The sequence below is a fragment of the Sphaeramia orbicularis genome, chromosome 24 (assembly GCF_902148855.1).
Source record: "Sphaeramia orbicularis chromosome 24, fSphaOr1.1, whole genome shotgun sequence".
Classification (NCBI taxonomy): Eukaryota; Metazoa; Chordata; class Actinopteri; order Kurtiformes; family Apogonidae; genus Sphaeramia; species Sphaeramia orbicularis.
This window is the reverse complement of record NC_043979.1, coordinates 23,579,499-23,592,131: the sequence shown is the minus strand read 5'-3', so window position 1 is coordinate 23,592,131 and position 12,633 is coordinate 23,579,499. Positions and strand designations below refer to the sequence as shown.

The window sequence follows — 12,633 nt, the reverse complement described above, 5'->3', positions numbered from 1 at the left end:
CATCTGGATACATTTCCCAAAGCTTTTCATTTAGCCGGTAAGCTACAGGTCCATCGGTCCTATTTTTTATTAAATAACTGCCTATATTGGAAACATCATGATGCAACAGTTTTTTCAGATGCAGTTTTTAAAATTTTTATGAAATGTCTATTGTGGTGGACAGTTTTCTTTTCTTTTTTTTTTGTATAAAGTTGTGAAACTCTTGTCCACAAATGTGGACAGAAAACCCATAGCTGGGTCTTAGGAGGTTAAAGATTAGACGTGTCTTTGAACATCGGACACACTTTATTGCCGGGTTCAATAAATTATTTACAAGGAGCAGAAAAAACCCCCCAATGAGACTCACTTCAATCATGGAGGTATTGCCTTTTGAAGGACATACATAAGAAAGATACTAGAATATGAAAAAAAAGAAGTCAATAAGGAGGTGGGACAAAGAGAATCCTCATTTTGGGATTAAGGATAAAGTGGTGTTAGGGTCCATGATAATGTGAATGTGTTGGAGAATATGCTGGTGGATAATCCTCCTCATTATTAGTGGTGACACTGCTTCTGACCTAATTACCAACAACCGTGGCGTCCCCCTTTTCTTTCTCTCTCCTCTGTACCTCCCTTCCTCTGCCTTTTTCTCCCTCCAGCCATCTCTGTACATCCCCCCACATCCCTCTCTTCTTATTGCGTCCCTACATCTCCAGTTCTTTCTCCACCGCTTCGTCCTCTCTTGTTCCACCTTTGTCACATTCACCTTTTTTCTCCATTTCCTGCCTGTCACCGTTTATCCCCTGCTGATGCCTACTTTGTGGGATTGTGTTGAAAATGGCATCTGTCCTGCTCAGCCGTCAAGGGATTACAGTGTGTTTGTGTGTGTGTGTGTTTGTGTTTGTCCGCACATATGCACGGGTGTGTAGGAGTGACATGTATCAGCGGCTGTTAACCTGGTCGGACTGCACTACCATGGCTTTGGCTACCAGTGACCTTGTAGTATTTGTCACAGGCTGACCTAATGCCACACACACACACACACACACACACGCACACACACACACACACACACACACACGCACACACACACACACACACACACACACACACACTGAGACACATGCAAAAAGATGACAGATGGGGAGTTCAGACTAGCTGAGTTCACCGTATGCAAAGGTAATGTGATTGGTCTGTCCTACCTTTAATCACCAAAAAGGCTTATACCACCTTAACCCAAACACCTACTGTAACACTCATTCACACACTCGGCATTAGCATCCACCTCCAGTTTTTTTTTTTTTCCCATCAATTGCTTTATCTCATTTTGTGGAACAGTGTTATCAGAGGTACATTACATGGTGCAGAACAACACCATAACCCTGCAAACACAGCAAATTCATGCTTCAAAACCAATGAAAAGCACCTGGACGTTTTAAATACAGTTGCTGAAAAAAATATTATTATTAATTTTATATTATTATTAAGCAGGTTTAAGTGTATCACTGCTGTTTGTCTTGAGGCTTGAGATAAAGTAAGACAGATGCTACCAAAATGCTTTGGTATTTACAGTCGCAGAAAAAATGATTAGACCACTCTTGTTTTCTTTAATTTCTTCTTCATTTTAATGCCTGGTACAACTAAAGTTACACTTGTTTGGACAAATACATTTGCGGAAAAAAATATTAAACCATCAAAAGTCATCAAAAACAATGGTTATGCAATCAAGTACTAACTCCTACGTGTATCATGTGACTAAAACAGACAGAAAAGAAAACATGGAATGCCTAAAAGCACTGTTTTTATCAGTACAATGCCATAGCTATTGATGTAAGAACTGAAGTGATTTTGGTTATTATCAAGAAAACATGGAAAATGGCTAGATATCAGCTGTGAAATTAAACTCTTTTGAGCTATTTTTGTTGTTATCATTATATTTGTCCAAACAAATGTACCTTTAGTTGTACCAGGCATTAAAATGAACAAGAAATTGATGAAAACAAGGGTGGTCTAATAATTTTTTTCGCAACTCTATATATAAATGTTGCCAAAATGTTAAGATGTTGTCATATAGCAGTGAAGCCTAGAAAAGTTCCTTATATTGTATTTACATTGCATCATGGTCTAATTTTTCATCAAAACTGAATATAATGTACTAGAATGCTATTTTTGTCCCCTGATCAGATGCAGATTTCAATGGTACAATCTTATATTACATATTGCACTCACATTTCTATAGGTATTTTATTCACATGAAGTAATTCGCTTCCACTATATTCATTGAAAACTTATTAGGAAGCACGATGATGATGATTTACATGATTTTTCACAATAGAAACATTTTCACAATATAACATAGACAACGTATCTGCAAAAATAAACCATTTTAAGGAAATCTAAGGTCGTTTTGAAGTTATTAGCAGTAACACATCTCCAAAAAGTAGGGACAGGGTCATGTCTACTGTTGTGTAGCATCTCCTCAGTCTGTAAATGACTCCGGATGGAGATCATTTTCAGGATTTTTAGTAGGGGAAAGCTGTTCCATTCTTGTCTGATACAGGATTCTACTCATACAACACTCATAGGTTGTCTTTGTCAGATTTTTCAGTCACAGCCATTTAGTATTGATTTTAGTTTTTGTCCGTTACACAGAAAGATTTCTCCACATTTCAAGTTTTTTAAGGTAGTGTGGCCGAGTGGTCTAAGGCGCTGGATTAAGGCTCCAGTCTCTTCGGGGGCGTGGGTTCAAATCCCACCACTGCCAATAAAATACTTGTGAGATTATCTATGACCTAAAAGGTTTGAGAGTGACTTTAGGGTTGGTAATTGGATTCCCCATATCTAGCACAGAAATTGTAGGCTGATGCTTTAGCCCAGGGGTGTTAATCTTATTTTAGTTCAGGGCCACATCCTCCCAATATGATTTAAAGTGGGCTGGACCAGTAAAATAATTACAAAATAATGCTTAAACTACATATATTTCTATATGTTTTAGAGTGAAAATAGTAAAATTACATTATGAAAACATTTACATGTGCAAACTATTCTTTAAATAAATATGAATAACATGAACAACCATGAAAAACTGAAATTTAGAATAAGAAAAATAAGTGCAAGTTTAACAATATTATGCTTTATATGCCTTTTGTTTGTCCTATCCTAAGTTTTTGAGACATGTTGCATTTTCTTAAACATTTTATATACTTTTCTGTTCTATTGTGAATAAAATATGGGTTTATCAGATTTGCAAATCATCGCACTCTTTTCTTTTTACATTTTTACAAATAATTACTTTCTTTTTTTCTGAATTGGGATTGTACAACCATGGCTTACAATACATCATCAATCTTAGTACTATAACTCAGTTAAAGAGTCACAGGAAATGAATGAAAGTCATGCATGATTTGGAGAAACATAATCAGTTTTCATTAGCAGGATATAGATAGATATATTTGGTAATTATGTAAATTGTAGCCCACGGCACTTACTCATTTGCAAAAATATAACCTACTTAAACATTTGTAATTTATTTCCAAGAATGAGAATTTTGAATGTCATAAAATCAAAATATCCATTATCAGTTGAGAATTGTGCCAAAGCAATGGAGAAAAACTATGAGAGGATGACCTGATGCACATGAATATGTATGTCACCCATGGTTAATTAACCCAGAACCTCTGTTCTTCAACATACAGCACACTATACAAAGTGTACATCAATAATGTCTGTGTCCTTCACAAGTGGCCAGGTCAATAATATGAATACAGAGACAAACTAAACAGCTCAAATTGACAAAAACTGAGAGCTAATATATTGTTCCAGTGCAAGAGAGCTATACTTTCCTGCCATTTGGACTGAATGTGGTCTCACAGTTTCATCTTTTTTCTCTAATCTCTTTGCAGCTGTCAAACTTATATTGATAAGAAATGAAAAAAAAAAAAATCAACAAATATTATTTTTTCTCTTTGGCCACACTGAATAAACTTACCTCTGTTGGTTTGTAGCAGTCTATTAAGGATTCCTGTGTAAAGAGAAGAAGAGAAAACAGTTGTTTAGAGATTAGACATGTTCATACATGTCTCATTGTAGCTGCTGAAACTTGAATAATTTCAATAGTAAATGTATTTAAGTTTGTTTTGTTAGTATTTGGCATATGTATGTTTTCTGTGAAAATTTTGTTATAATATCATTGACATTTAAAGGGGATTTTCAGCATTAAATTAATAAAAATCAGGAATGCCATCCACCTCTCCTCATCTGACATGTTGTGTAAATGGTCTATAGGAAAATAAGCAGTTCTAAAAGAATTAGGAGAACAAGATTTTTTAGTATTTAATAATAGGTTGTCTATATTTTAAATAAAAATATATATATATACAGTATGTATATATGTATTTAACAAGTACAATTTACAGCATTTACTTGCATAACATGAAAATAGTTTAAGCTGTGAGAAAAAAAGATAATTTTTTCACAGCAACACTTCAATTTTTCACTTCAGTCTTTTACTTTATTGAACTGTAAATGCAGCAGTTCAGTTTTGTTTGATGGTTTTATGATCATACATCGTCCTCTTTGATCGTATTCCAGGGGTTTCCATCAGAGTTCATGATATTTGGAGCAACCTCTAAAATTTTCCAGAGCTTCATGATGTCACATAAAATTCATTGGCGTGTCCTAAATACAGACCTGTATGAACAAACACACGGACAGTCACCATTATTTACCTGCAGTTTACTGGCTCTCTCGTCATCACTGTTGACCTCCAACAGATCATCAATGTCTATCTCTACTTCTGGCATCTCCTCCTCCTGAAAAATAAACAAAAAAAACTGGTGGTGAGTGAGCTGTCGATGGATTTATTTTCAACCACACGTACAAAAGCTCTCACTTATTCTGACACACACTTTACATGCTGTATTCAAATCACTGTTTCTGCATCTCTGCCTCTTAAGCCTGTATATATATTTGCCTATGTTGAGCAGGAATCATATTGAAATGTCATTGTGCCATGGGCTGGGCCTTTTAGTGGCTCAGTGGTTAGAGGCTGTATTCTGCTCAACACCACTTCAAAGGTACTGTGTCCATTTGGTTTTATTTATTTCACCACAGGGCTGGTGCAGAGGAAGCATGTAGGGAGGATCAACCCTTTTCTGCCGGCTACTGCATGATGCATCTACAAAACTCTCCCTTCTGGGAATTAAAACCAACAAAACCATGTACAAATGCCCGATCTTCAACTGGACTCAATTGCAGGAAGACATCAGGCCATAACCTATAGCAAAATGATGACAGAGTTGCAGTTTTTCCTTTGCCACAAAGATCATGGATGGATGGATGGATGGATGGATGGATGGATGGATTTATAAAGTCATTTAAAAATGGATGAAAAAGTCACAAATAGCACCATAAATACATCCAATTTGGTAAAACAGTAGATATTAATACCGGGTTTTAAAATCAATGCTTCTGTATAAGGTTTATTGTATGCATGGATCACATGACTGGAGCAGAACTGGGTGTTACTATGGCATTTTGGGTCAAAGCTGAAATGAATATGGCCATAAACACAACAGGTTAAAGGTGATATTCTAAGCATGGTTCAAAAGACGAAAAACTGAAAATGATGTTTCTTGTTTGTGCTGTATGTATTATTTCTTTATATGGTTACTTGGATTTGGTGATGTACTTTTTGGACCTTCACTGAATGCATCTGGTTCGACTATAGTGTCTACTGTCTATTGTCTGACATTGGTCTAGAAGACTTTTCAAAAACTGAAAGATGTAATCCTTATTTTGTATTTACATTTCTTTGTTGTTTTTACAATGTCCTTTAGGATTGTCTGTATGTCTGTGCTCAGAGAAAGAGAAAGAAATAAGTGTTGACACCTGTCTGAAGTGTGGCCTGTATAGTATAGTATAGTATAGCATAGCATAGCATAGCATAGTATAGTATTTCATGACATAGCATAGTATAATATAGCATATCATAGTATAGTATAGTATAGTATAATATTTCATGGCATAGCATAGTATAATATAGCATAATATAGCATATCATAGTATAGTATAGTATAGTATAGTATAGTATTTCAGAGCATAGCATAGTATAATATAGCATATCATAGCATAGCATAGTGTAGTATAGTATAGTATAGTATAGTATTTCATTGCATACCATAGCACAGCATAGCATAGTATAGCATATCATAGCATAGCATAGTATAGTATAGCTTAGCTTAGCATAGTATAGCATAGCGAAGTGTAATATAGTATAGTATATCATAGCATAGCATGGTATAGCATGGTGTAGTGTAGTGTAGTATAGTATATTATATAATAGGAGAGCATAGCTTAGTATAACATAGTGTAGTGTAGAATAGTATAGTATATCGTAGCATAGCATAGTGTAGTATAGTATAGTATTGTATATCATAGCATAGCACAGTAATGCATAACATAGTGTAGTATAGTATGGTATAGCATAGCGTAGTGTAGTATAGTATAGTATATCATAGCATTGTATAGCATAGTATAGTATATCATAGCATAGAATAGTATAGCATCGTATAGCGTAGTGTAGTATGGAATGTATATCATATCATATCATATCATATCATATCATATAATATCATAGCATAGCATAGCATAGTATAGTGTGGTGTAGTATAGTATTGTATAGTATATCATAGCATAGCATAGCATAGTATAGCATAGTGTAGTGTAGTATAGAATGTATATCATAGCATAGCATAGCATAGTATAGTGTGATGTAGTATAGTATAGTATATCATGGAATAGCATAGCATAGCATGGTATAGCATAGTGTAGTGTAGTATGTTATAGTTACACTAACTTTGATGAGCAACAAAATATGTGTATGAAGTCAATCTTTTTCTTAAGATGCTAATAATAAACTGGATTCCAGGTTATGAGGTGTGTGTGTGTGTGTGTATGTTTGTGTTTGTACATGTGTATGTACATGTGTGTGTACGGTCGAATCTCTCCAAGGACCTGTGCTTTAGCCCAGAGCACACACTGGTATTCAACACAGGACGAGCCACAATGATGGATGATTTGATTTGAGCTCTGAGCATTAAAGCTCTATCACTGTGAGCTCACATTTGCGTAGGCGGTTGATGCGCACATAGAAGAATTAGCTAACAATTATACATCTCAAATTACTATACCATCCTGTATGTGCCTGTATGTAACAGCAGAATATGATTTCACATGCAGGGGCAGGTTTTTCATATTTATTCTTAACGGTATACTGTATATGGTTAAAAAACACCTAGAATTTTTTGTATTTATGCCAAAGAGGAAGAATAATCCTTGACACTGTGAGTTCAACCCAGGCTTGTACGCATCTCATCTGCATTTTTTTCACACACCTTCAACCTTATTTCTGAGCTATTAAGAAGCATTTACACAACCTGCATTTTAAGCATCTCAGTCTCTGTACGATGAGTTTCCCCTTCAACCTCTTTCTCTGAAATCTCTTTGTGTCTTTGTGAGCAGGGTCTCCCTCTGAAACCCCCCCTCCTCATTTAGACTGTGGCTAGAACATATCAAAGCCTGTCATCTATTAGTATTGGAGGAGTGTGTGAGCGGTGGAATCGGGGGTGGGGGGGGGGTTATATGCAAATGGTATTAAATCAGAGGAGAGATGAACTATGGCAAAGTGAAGGCGAGGGAGAAGGTAAAGAGGGTTCAATCAGCAGAAAGGAAAAGAACGATTAAGAATGCTGTATTAACCCATAAAGACTCAGAGCTGCTTTTGTAGCTGTTCCCAAATGAATTTTTCTCTCTGGTCAGCCTTTCTTCAATGATTTATCACCATTTATTACAACATTCTTTTCTGTATTTTTCATTTTTCACCATAAATCATGTATTTTACTATATTTAATTTAGATGTTCATGAAAACTCAGAGTTAATTCAAATGTTATTATATCAAAACAGAGGAAACTGAAGAAAAAATGACTTTTTCAGCAAAGATATCAATAACTGAAGGTGAAAACAAGCATCTCCATCCACTGTCATTTGTCAAACTAAATAGGTTTTACTGGTGAATATATGTTGTAGAAGATGATAGTGTTTTCACATTCAGTATGGAGGATTTTTTTTTTTCTCTTTATTTAATCTTTCTTTAGTGATTTATCACCATTTATTATAATATTATAGCCTGTATTTTGCTTTTTTTCCAATAAAAATCATGTGTTTTCCTATATTTAATTGACTGATCATGTAGATGTTCATTAACACTCAGATTAAAGTTGAGGGCTATTATATCAGAAACAGTAAACTGAAGAAAAAGTGGCTTTTTCAACAAAATATATAATTAACTGAAAAAAACCTCCTATTTTGAAAAAATCACTCTTTCAGGAAACAAAAAAATGTGGATCCTGGAGGATTCTGTTAGGTTTCTGTAAATTGGCTTAGAGTCTGGTTTTGACCAACTCTACATGTAAAGTGTCATGAGATAACTTTTGTTATGATTTGGCGCTATATAAATAAAATTCAATTAATTGATTTATGGTTTAGTTTTATTATAGTATGGTCTTTGTTGTTGTTGTGAGGTGACCTTTTGTCATAAGAAAGGGTGAGATTATCTTGCAGATAGACTGAAAATATGGAGTCATCCTTGTTCTCACCATTTAACCTTCCTCTTGTGTTAGCTTTCTGTTACCATGTCTTATGTTAACGGGTCGGTTTTGGCCCATGTTTTAAATTAGCTGTAAAATACACTAAAAACAATTATCTATTGTCCAATTTGTTTCTCATCTCTTGCTTACTTTGTTAGGCTTCCTTATCCATGAAAATATTGGTTTTAATGTTATTAGTGTGAGCCTCTGGGCCTTTTTTTTTTTATCAGTATACCCCTCAATGTGCACTCTGCAAGTCACCAACTCTATACTGGATTGACCTCATATGTGTGGACATGCCTGTCTTTGCTTGTTTTGTTTTTGTGCAGGTAAACTGGATAACAAGGCAAAATGAGAATCCCCTAAAGCTCACATGATTGGGAGAGGAGCTGGCTGTCAGTGTGTTGGCTGATGATTTCAGTTTTGGCTCTAATGATTACTTTATAATCTTATTTTTATAACTGGGTCGAAACCAACCCTAACAACACAAAGGTCATAATTTCAACCAGAGCATTTCATAATTTAGTGGAAAAAAAATGTTTTTGTATTATTCTGTTGAAATAGAGGTTACTGACAAAGTCAAACAGCCTTAACCTTCCTCTTGTGTTAGGGTCGGCACCAACCCGTTTTAGGTTTTAAATGCATAAAAGAACCACATAAAATTTGTTCATTGCATCGAGGCTTTTTGACTTTGTCAGAACCTCATTACAACAAAATAATACAAAACATTTTTTTTCACTAAATTATGAAATTCTCTGGTTGAAATTATGACCTTTATGTTGTTAGGGTCGGTTTCAACCCCGTTATAGAAAAATGAGTTTATAAAGCAATAATTAGAGCAAAAACTGAAATCATAAGTGCACTGACAGCCAACACACTGACAGCCAGCTCCTCTCCCAATCATGTGACCTTTAAGGGATTCTCATTTTGCCTTGTTATCCAGTATATACCTGCACAAAAACAAAACAAGCAAAGACAGGCATGTCCGCACATGTGACATCAATTCAGTATAGAGTTGGTGACTTGCAGAGTGCACATCAAGGGGTATACTGACAAAAAAAAGGCCCAGAGGCTCACACCAAAAATATTAAAACAAATGTTTTCATGGATAAGGAAACCTAACAAGGTAGCCAAGAGATGAGAAACAAATTGGATAACAGATAATTGTTTTTTGTGTAATTTACAGCTGATTTAAGACATGGGTCAAAACCGACCCGTTAACATAAGAGATGGTAACAGAAAGCTAACACAAGAGGAAGGTTAATGCAATACACAAATTCTTTTATGCATTTAAAACCTAAAATGGGTCGGTACCGTCCCTAACACAAGAGGAAGCTTAATGTGAAAACTCAAAATCTAAAAATTTGCAGATAGGAGGTTTTGTTTTTGGCCATCGATCTCCATCTAATTTCATTTATCAAACTCCATAGGTTTTACAATGTTGTAGAAGATGACAGTGTTTCCACGTTCACTACGGAGCCTCTGAACATCTAAATGAGCCCTATCTGATGACCACGAAAAGGCGACAAACTGCATTTTACACCAATTATTTCCACATATTGATAGGATTAGTGGATCGATACCTATTAAACATTTTAATCCAGGTGGAGCTTTTGGTCTTTATGGGTTAAAAAGACTGTTCTCCTGAAAATACTGAGATATTTTGAGTTCCAGACTTCCTTTCAAACCAGAATTTCAAGAGCGAATCATTAAATATTGGCGCACTCTCTTCAAAGGTCAGCGTGTTTACAACTTGACAGCATCCACCTGCAAGTTCAGAGGTGTTAACGGAATGCTAAAACCAATCCCTCAGCCACGAATGCCAAAAAACAAGACATGAGATGCGGGATACTGGCATAGTGAGGTTGGCAAGTTGCATGATAAGACGAATAAGTGATGAAGTGAAAGGAGAGTGAATTTAACCCACTGACCTACTTCGAAGATAGTATAGATAGAAGTACAGTCTGTGTGTCCATTTATGTGTTCGCATGTTCCTGACTATTCCAGTTGTCAGCATGCAGTCCATCACCCCCTGTCACTGCGATTGGTGATGACTGGGGTGAGTGTGTGAGGCATGACCACAAGCAAACGGCAGCAACATGCCAGTCTACACACACACACACACACACACACACACACACACACACACACACACACACACACAAACAAACAAACACAATGCCTTTGCAGAAAAGGGATTTGTACATGAACTGAGGTGTGTTAAATGCACCACATGCACTGAAGAGAATGGGAATACACTTCACACTCGTGCACTTGACATGCAGATAAATGACAGAGTTATTGATGTTGCTGTTGTTGTCCTTCTGGTGATCAGGGCGCTGAAATAGTTGCAGTCACACCCATTGCCCCAGGGGAAAATAATTTTCCATCTTGCCAGTAGAGGAAGGTGACAGAATGACACATGTGCACAACAGCCGGAGACAGAAACTGGACTGGCATGCAAACGGCAAATGGCAAACAAACAAACAAACACAAGGACGTACTGTATATTCAAAACAATGCACCAAAAAGACTGAAAAGATCTAAAGGCAGTGGTTAACCCTTTAACTCCTGAGACATGATTCCAGGTAAACGTGCTGCTGTGAATTTGTGTTGTAGTGTTTCAGTGTCATAAAAGCTGCTGTGAGTATGTGTTTGTGTTCCTTTGCTTCAGTAGGTTTTGTTTTACTGTGTGTTTTAGGGTCAAAACAAGGTGAAATAACAGAAAAAGACAAACAGAGGAATTGGAATATGACAGGTTTGTGCTAAATAAGACACTCAGAATGTACATCAATAAGAGATTTAGGATGTTGAACATGAACTGTGAACTGGAACACACTGAACGAGTATTTCAATTTGGGCTCAGTAGTTTTTGTTTTGGGGCTCTTTTTTTTTTTCTAAATCAGGCCTGGTTGAACTCCAAAAAGCAGTTACACGATCAAAACTCGGGGAAAAACACAATCAAAAAAATAAAGGAAAATTACGACAACACTACAAACACCAGTTAAATCAAAAAAGACAAGGAAAACTGTTAAAAAAAAGCCAAAATTGTCTATTTTTATAGTGAGTCAGTCTCACTCACTGGTCTGCACTGAGCATGCTCTGACATCTATTGAAAGCACAAAATCTATTCTATCAGCACGTTTTGGACATGTTCCTATTGAGCAAAATGTTGAATTTTTATGAATATTTAAAATAAATCATACATTCAGAGCGCTCACCACTGACACGTCAGGGTTTAAAGTAGTGGTTCCCAACCTTTTCTGACTCGTGACCCCATTTTAACATCACAAATTTCTGGCATAAACATGTTTTTTTTGCTAAAATTAATTTGTTTTTGACCATGTAATAGTTTGCTATACTATGTTGCAAATAAACGTTAATTTTAGACGACATTTAGGGACGGAGGCAGTAAAGCCAGGTGTAGATTACTGCACCAAGTGAGAATTTTATTTTCCTCGATCAGGATATGTACAGTCAGTCCAGCTTGTATTTACAAGACTGACAATTAATACTGAACAAACAAGAACTCAAACTATGAATTATGAAAGAGCTGCGGCGTCTTAAACTGACCACAATGAAGCTTTGAAAGATAAACAGTACCACAGTGCTTCAGTTTCAGCTTCACAGTTTGTCATGTCTTTTATGGATTGTCATTGTCTCTCTCAACTCACCATATATTTTTTATTAGTAAGGTTTTTGGGGTTTTTTAATCAATTACTAGAAATTTCAGGCGACCCCACATGGGATTCCGACCCCAAGGTTGAAAAACACCAGGTTAAAGGGTTAATAAAAGATGATATAAGGCAAGACTTAATCATTTAGAAGCCAAACTAATGTCAGTATATCTTTAAAAAAATGTAAAGCTGGTTTTCCTATACCACTTCTATTAGTATGACTATAAACAAAAATACCCTGAAGCAGCACAAACAACACAAACAGAAGGAAGGTACGAAGCATCCTTATGTGTGGGAGGATGCAGGTGTGCAGAGAACAGCTGTTTTGACA

At 35.9% G+C, this 12,633-nt stretch overlaps 1 protein-coding gene and 1 non-coding gene across 2 annotated transcripts in view; one reads left to right on the top strand and one right to left on the bottom strand.

Moving 5' to 3' along the window:
• The window catches only part of ppp1r14c (protein phosphatase 1, regulatory (inhibitor) subunit 14C), a 46,547-nt gene that overhangs the window by 5,099 nt on the left and 28,815 nt on the right, over positions 1-12,633 (bottom strand). Inside the window, exons 2-3 of the mRNA XM_030128438.1 lie at positions 4,707-4,790; positions 3,968-4,000 (exon numbers count right to left, since the gene is read on the bottom strand). Coding sequence (XP_029984298.1) covers positions 3,968-4,000; positions 4,707-4,790 — 117 coding nt within the window. The remainder of the gene's footprint in view (positions 1-3,967; positions 4,001-4,706; positions 4,791-12,633) is intronic.
• Positions 2,662-2,743, top strand: trnal-aag (transfer RNA leucine (anticodon AAG)). Its single transcript has one exon. It is a non-coding gene; the product is annotated as a tRNA-Leu (tRNA).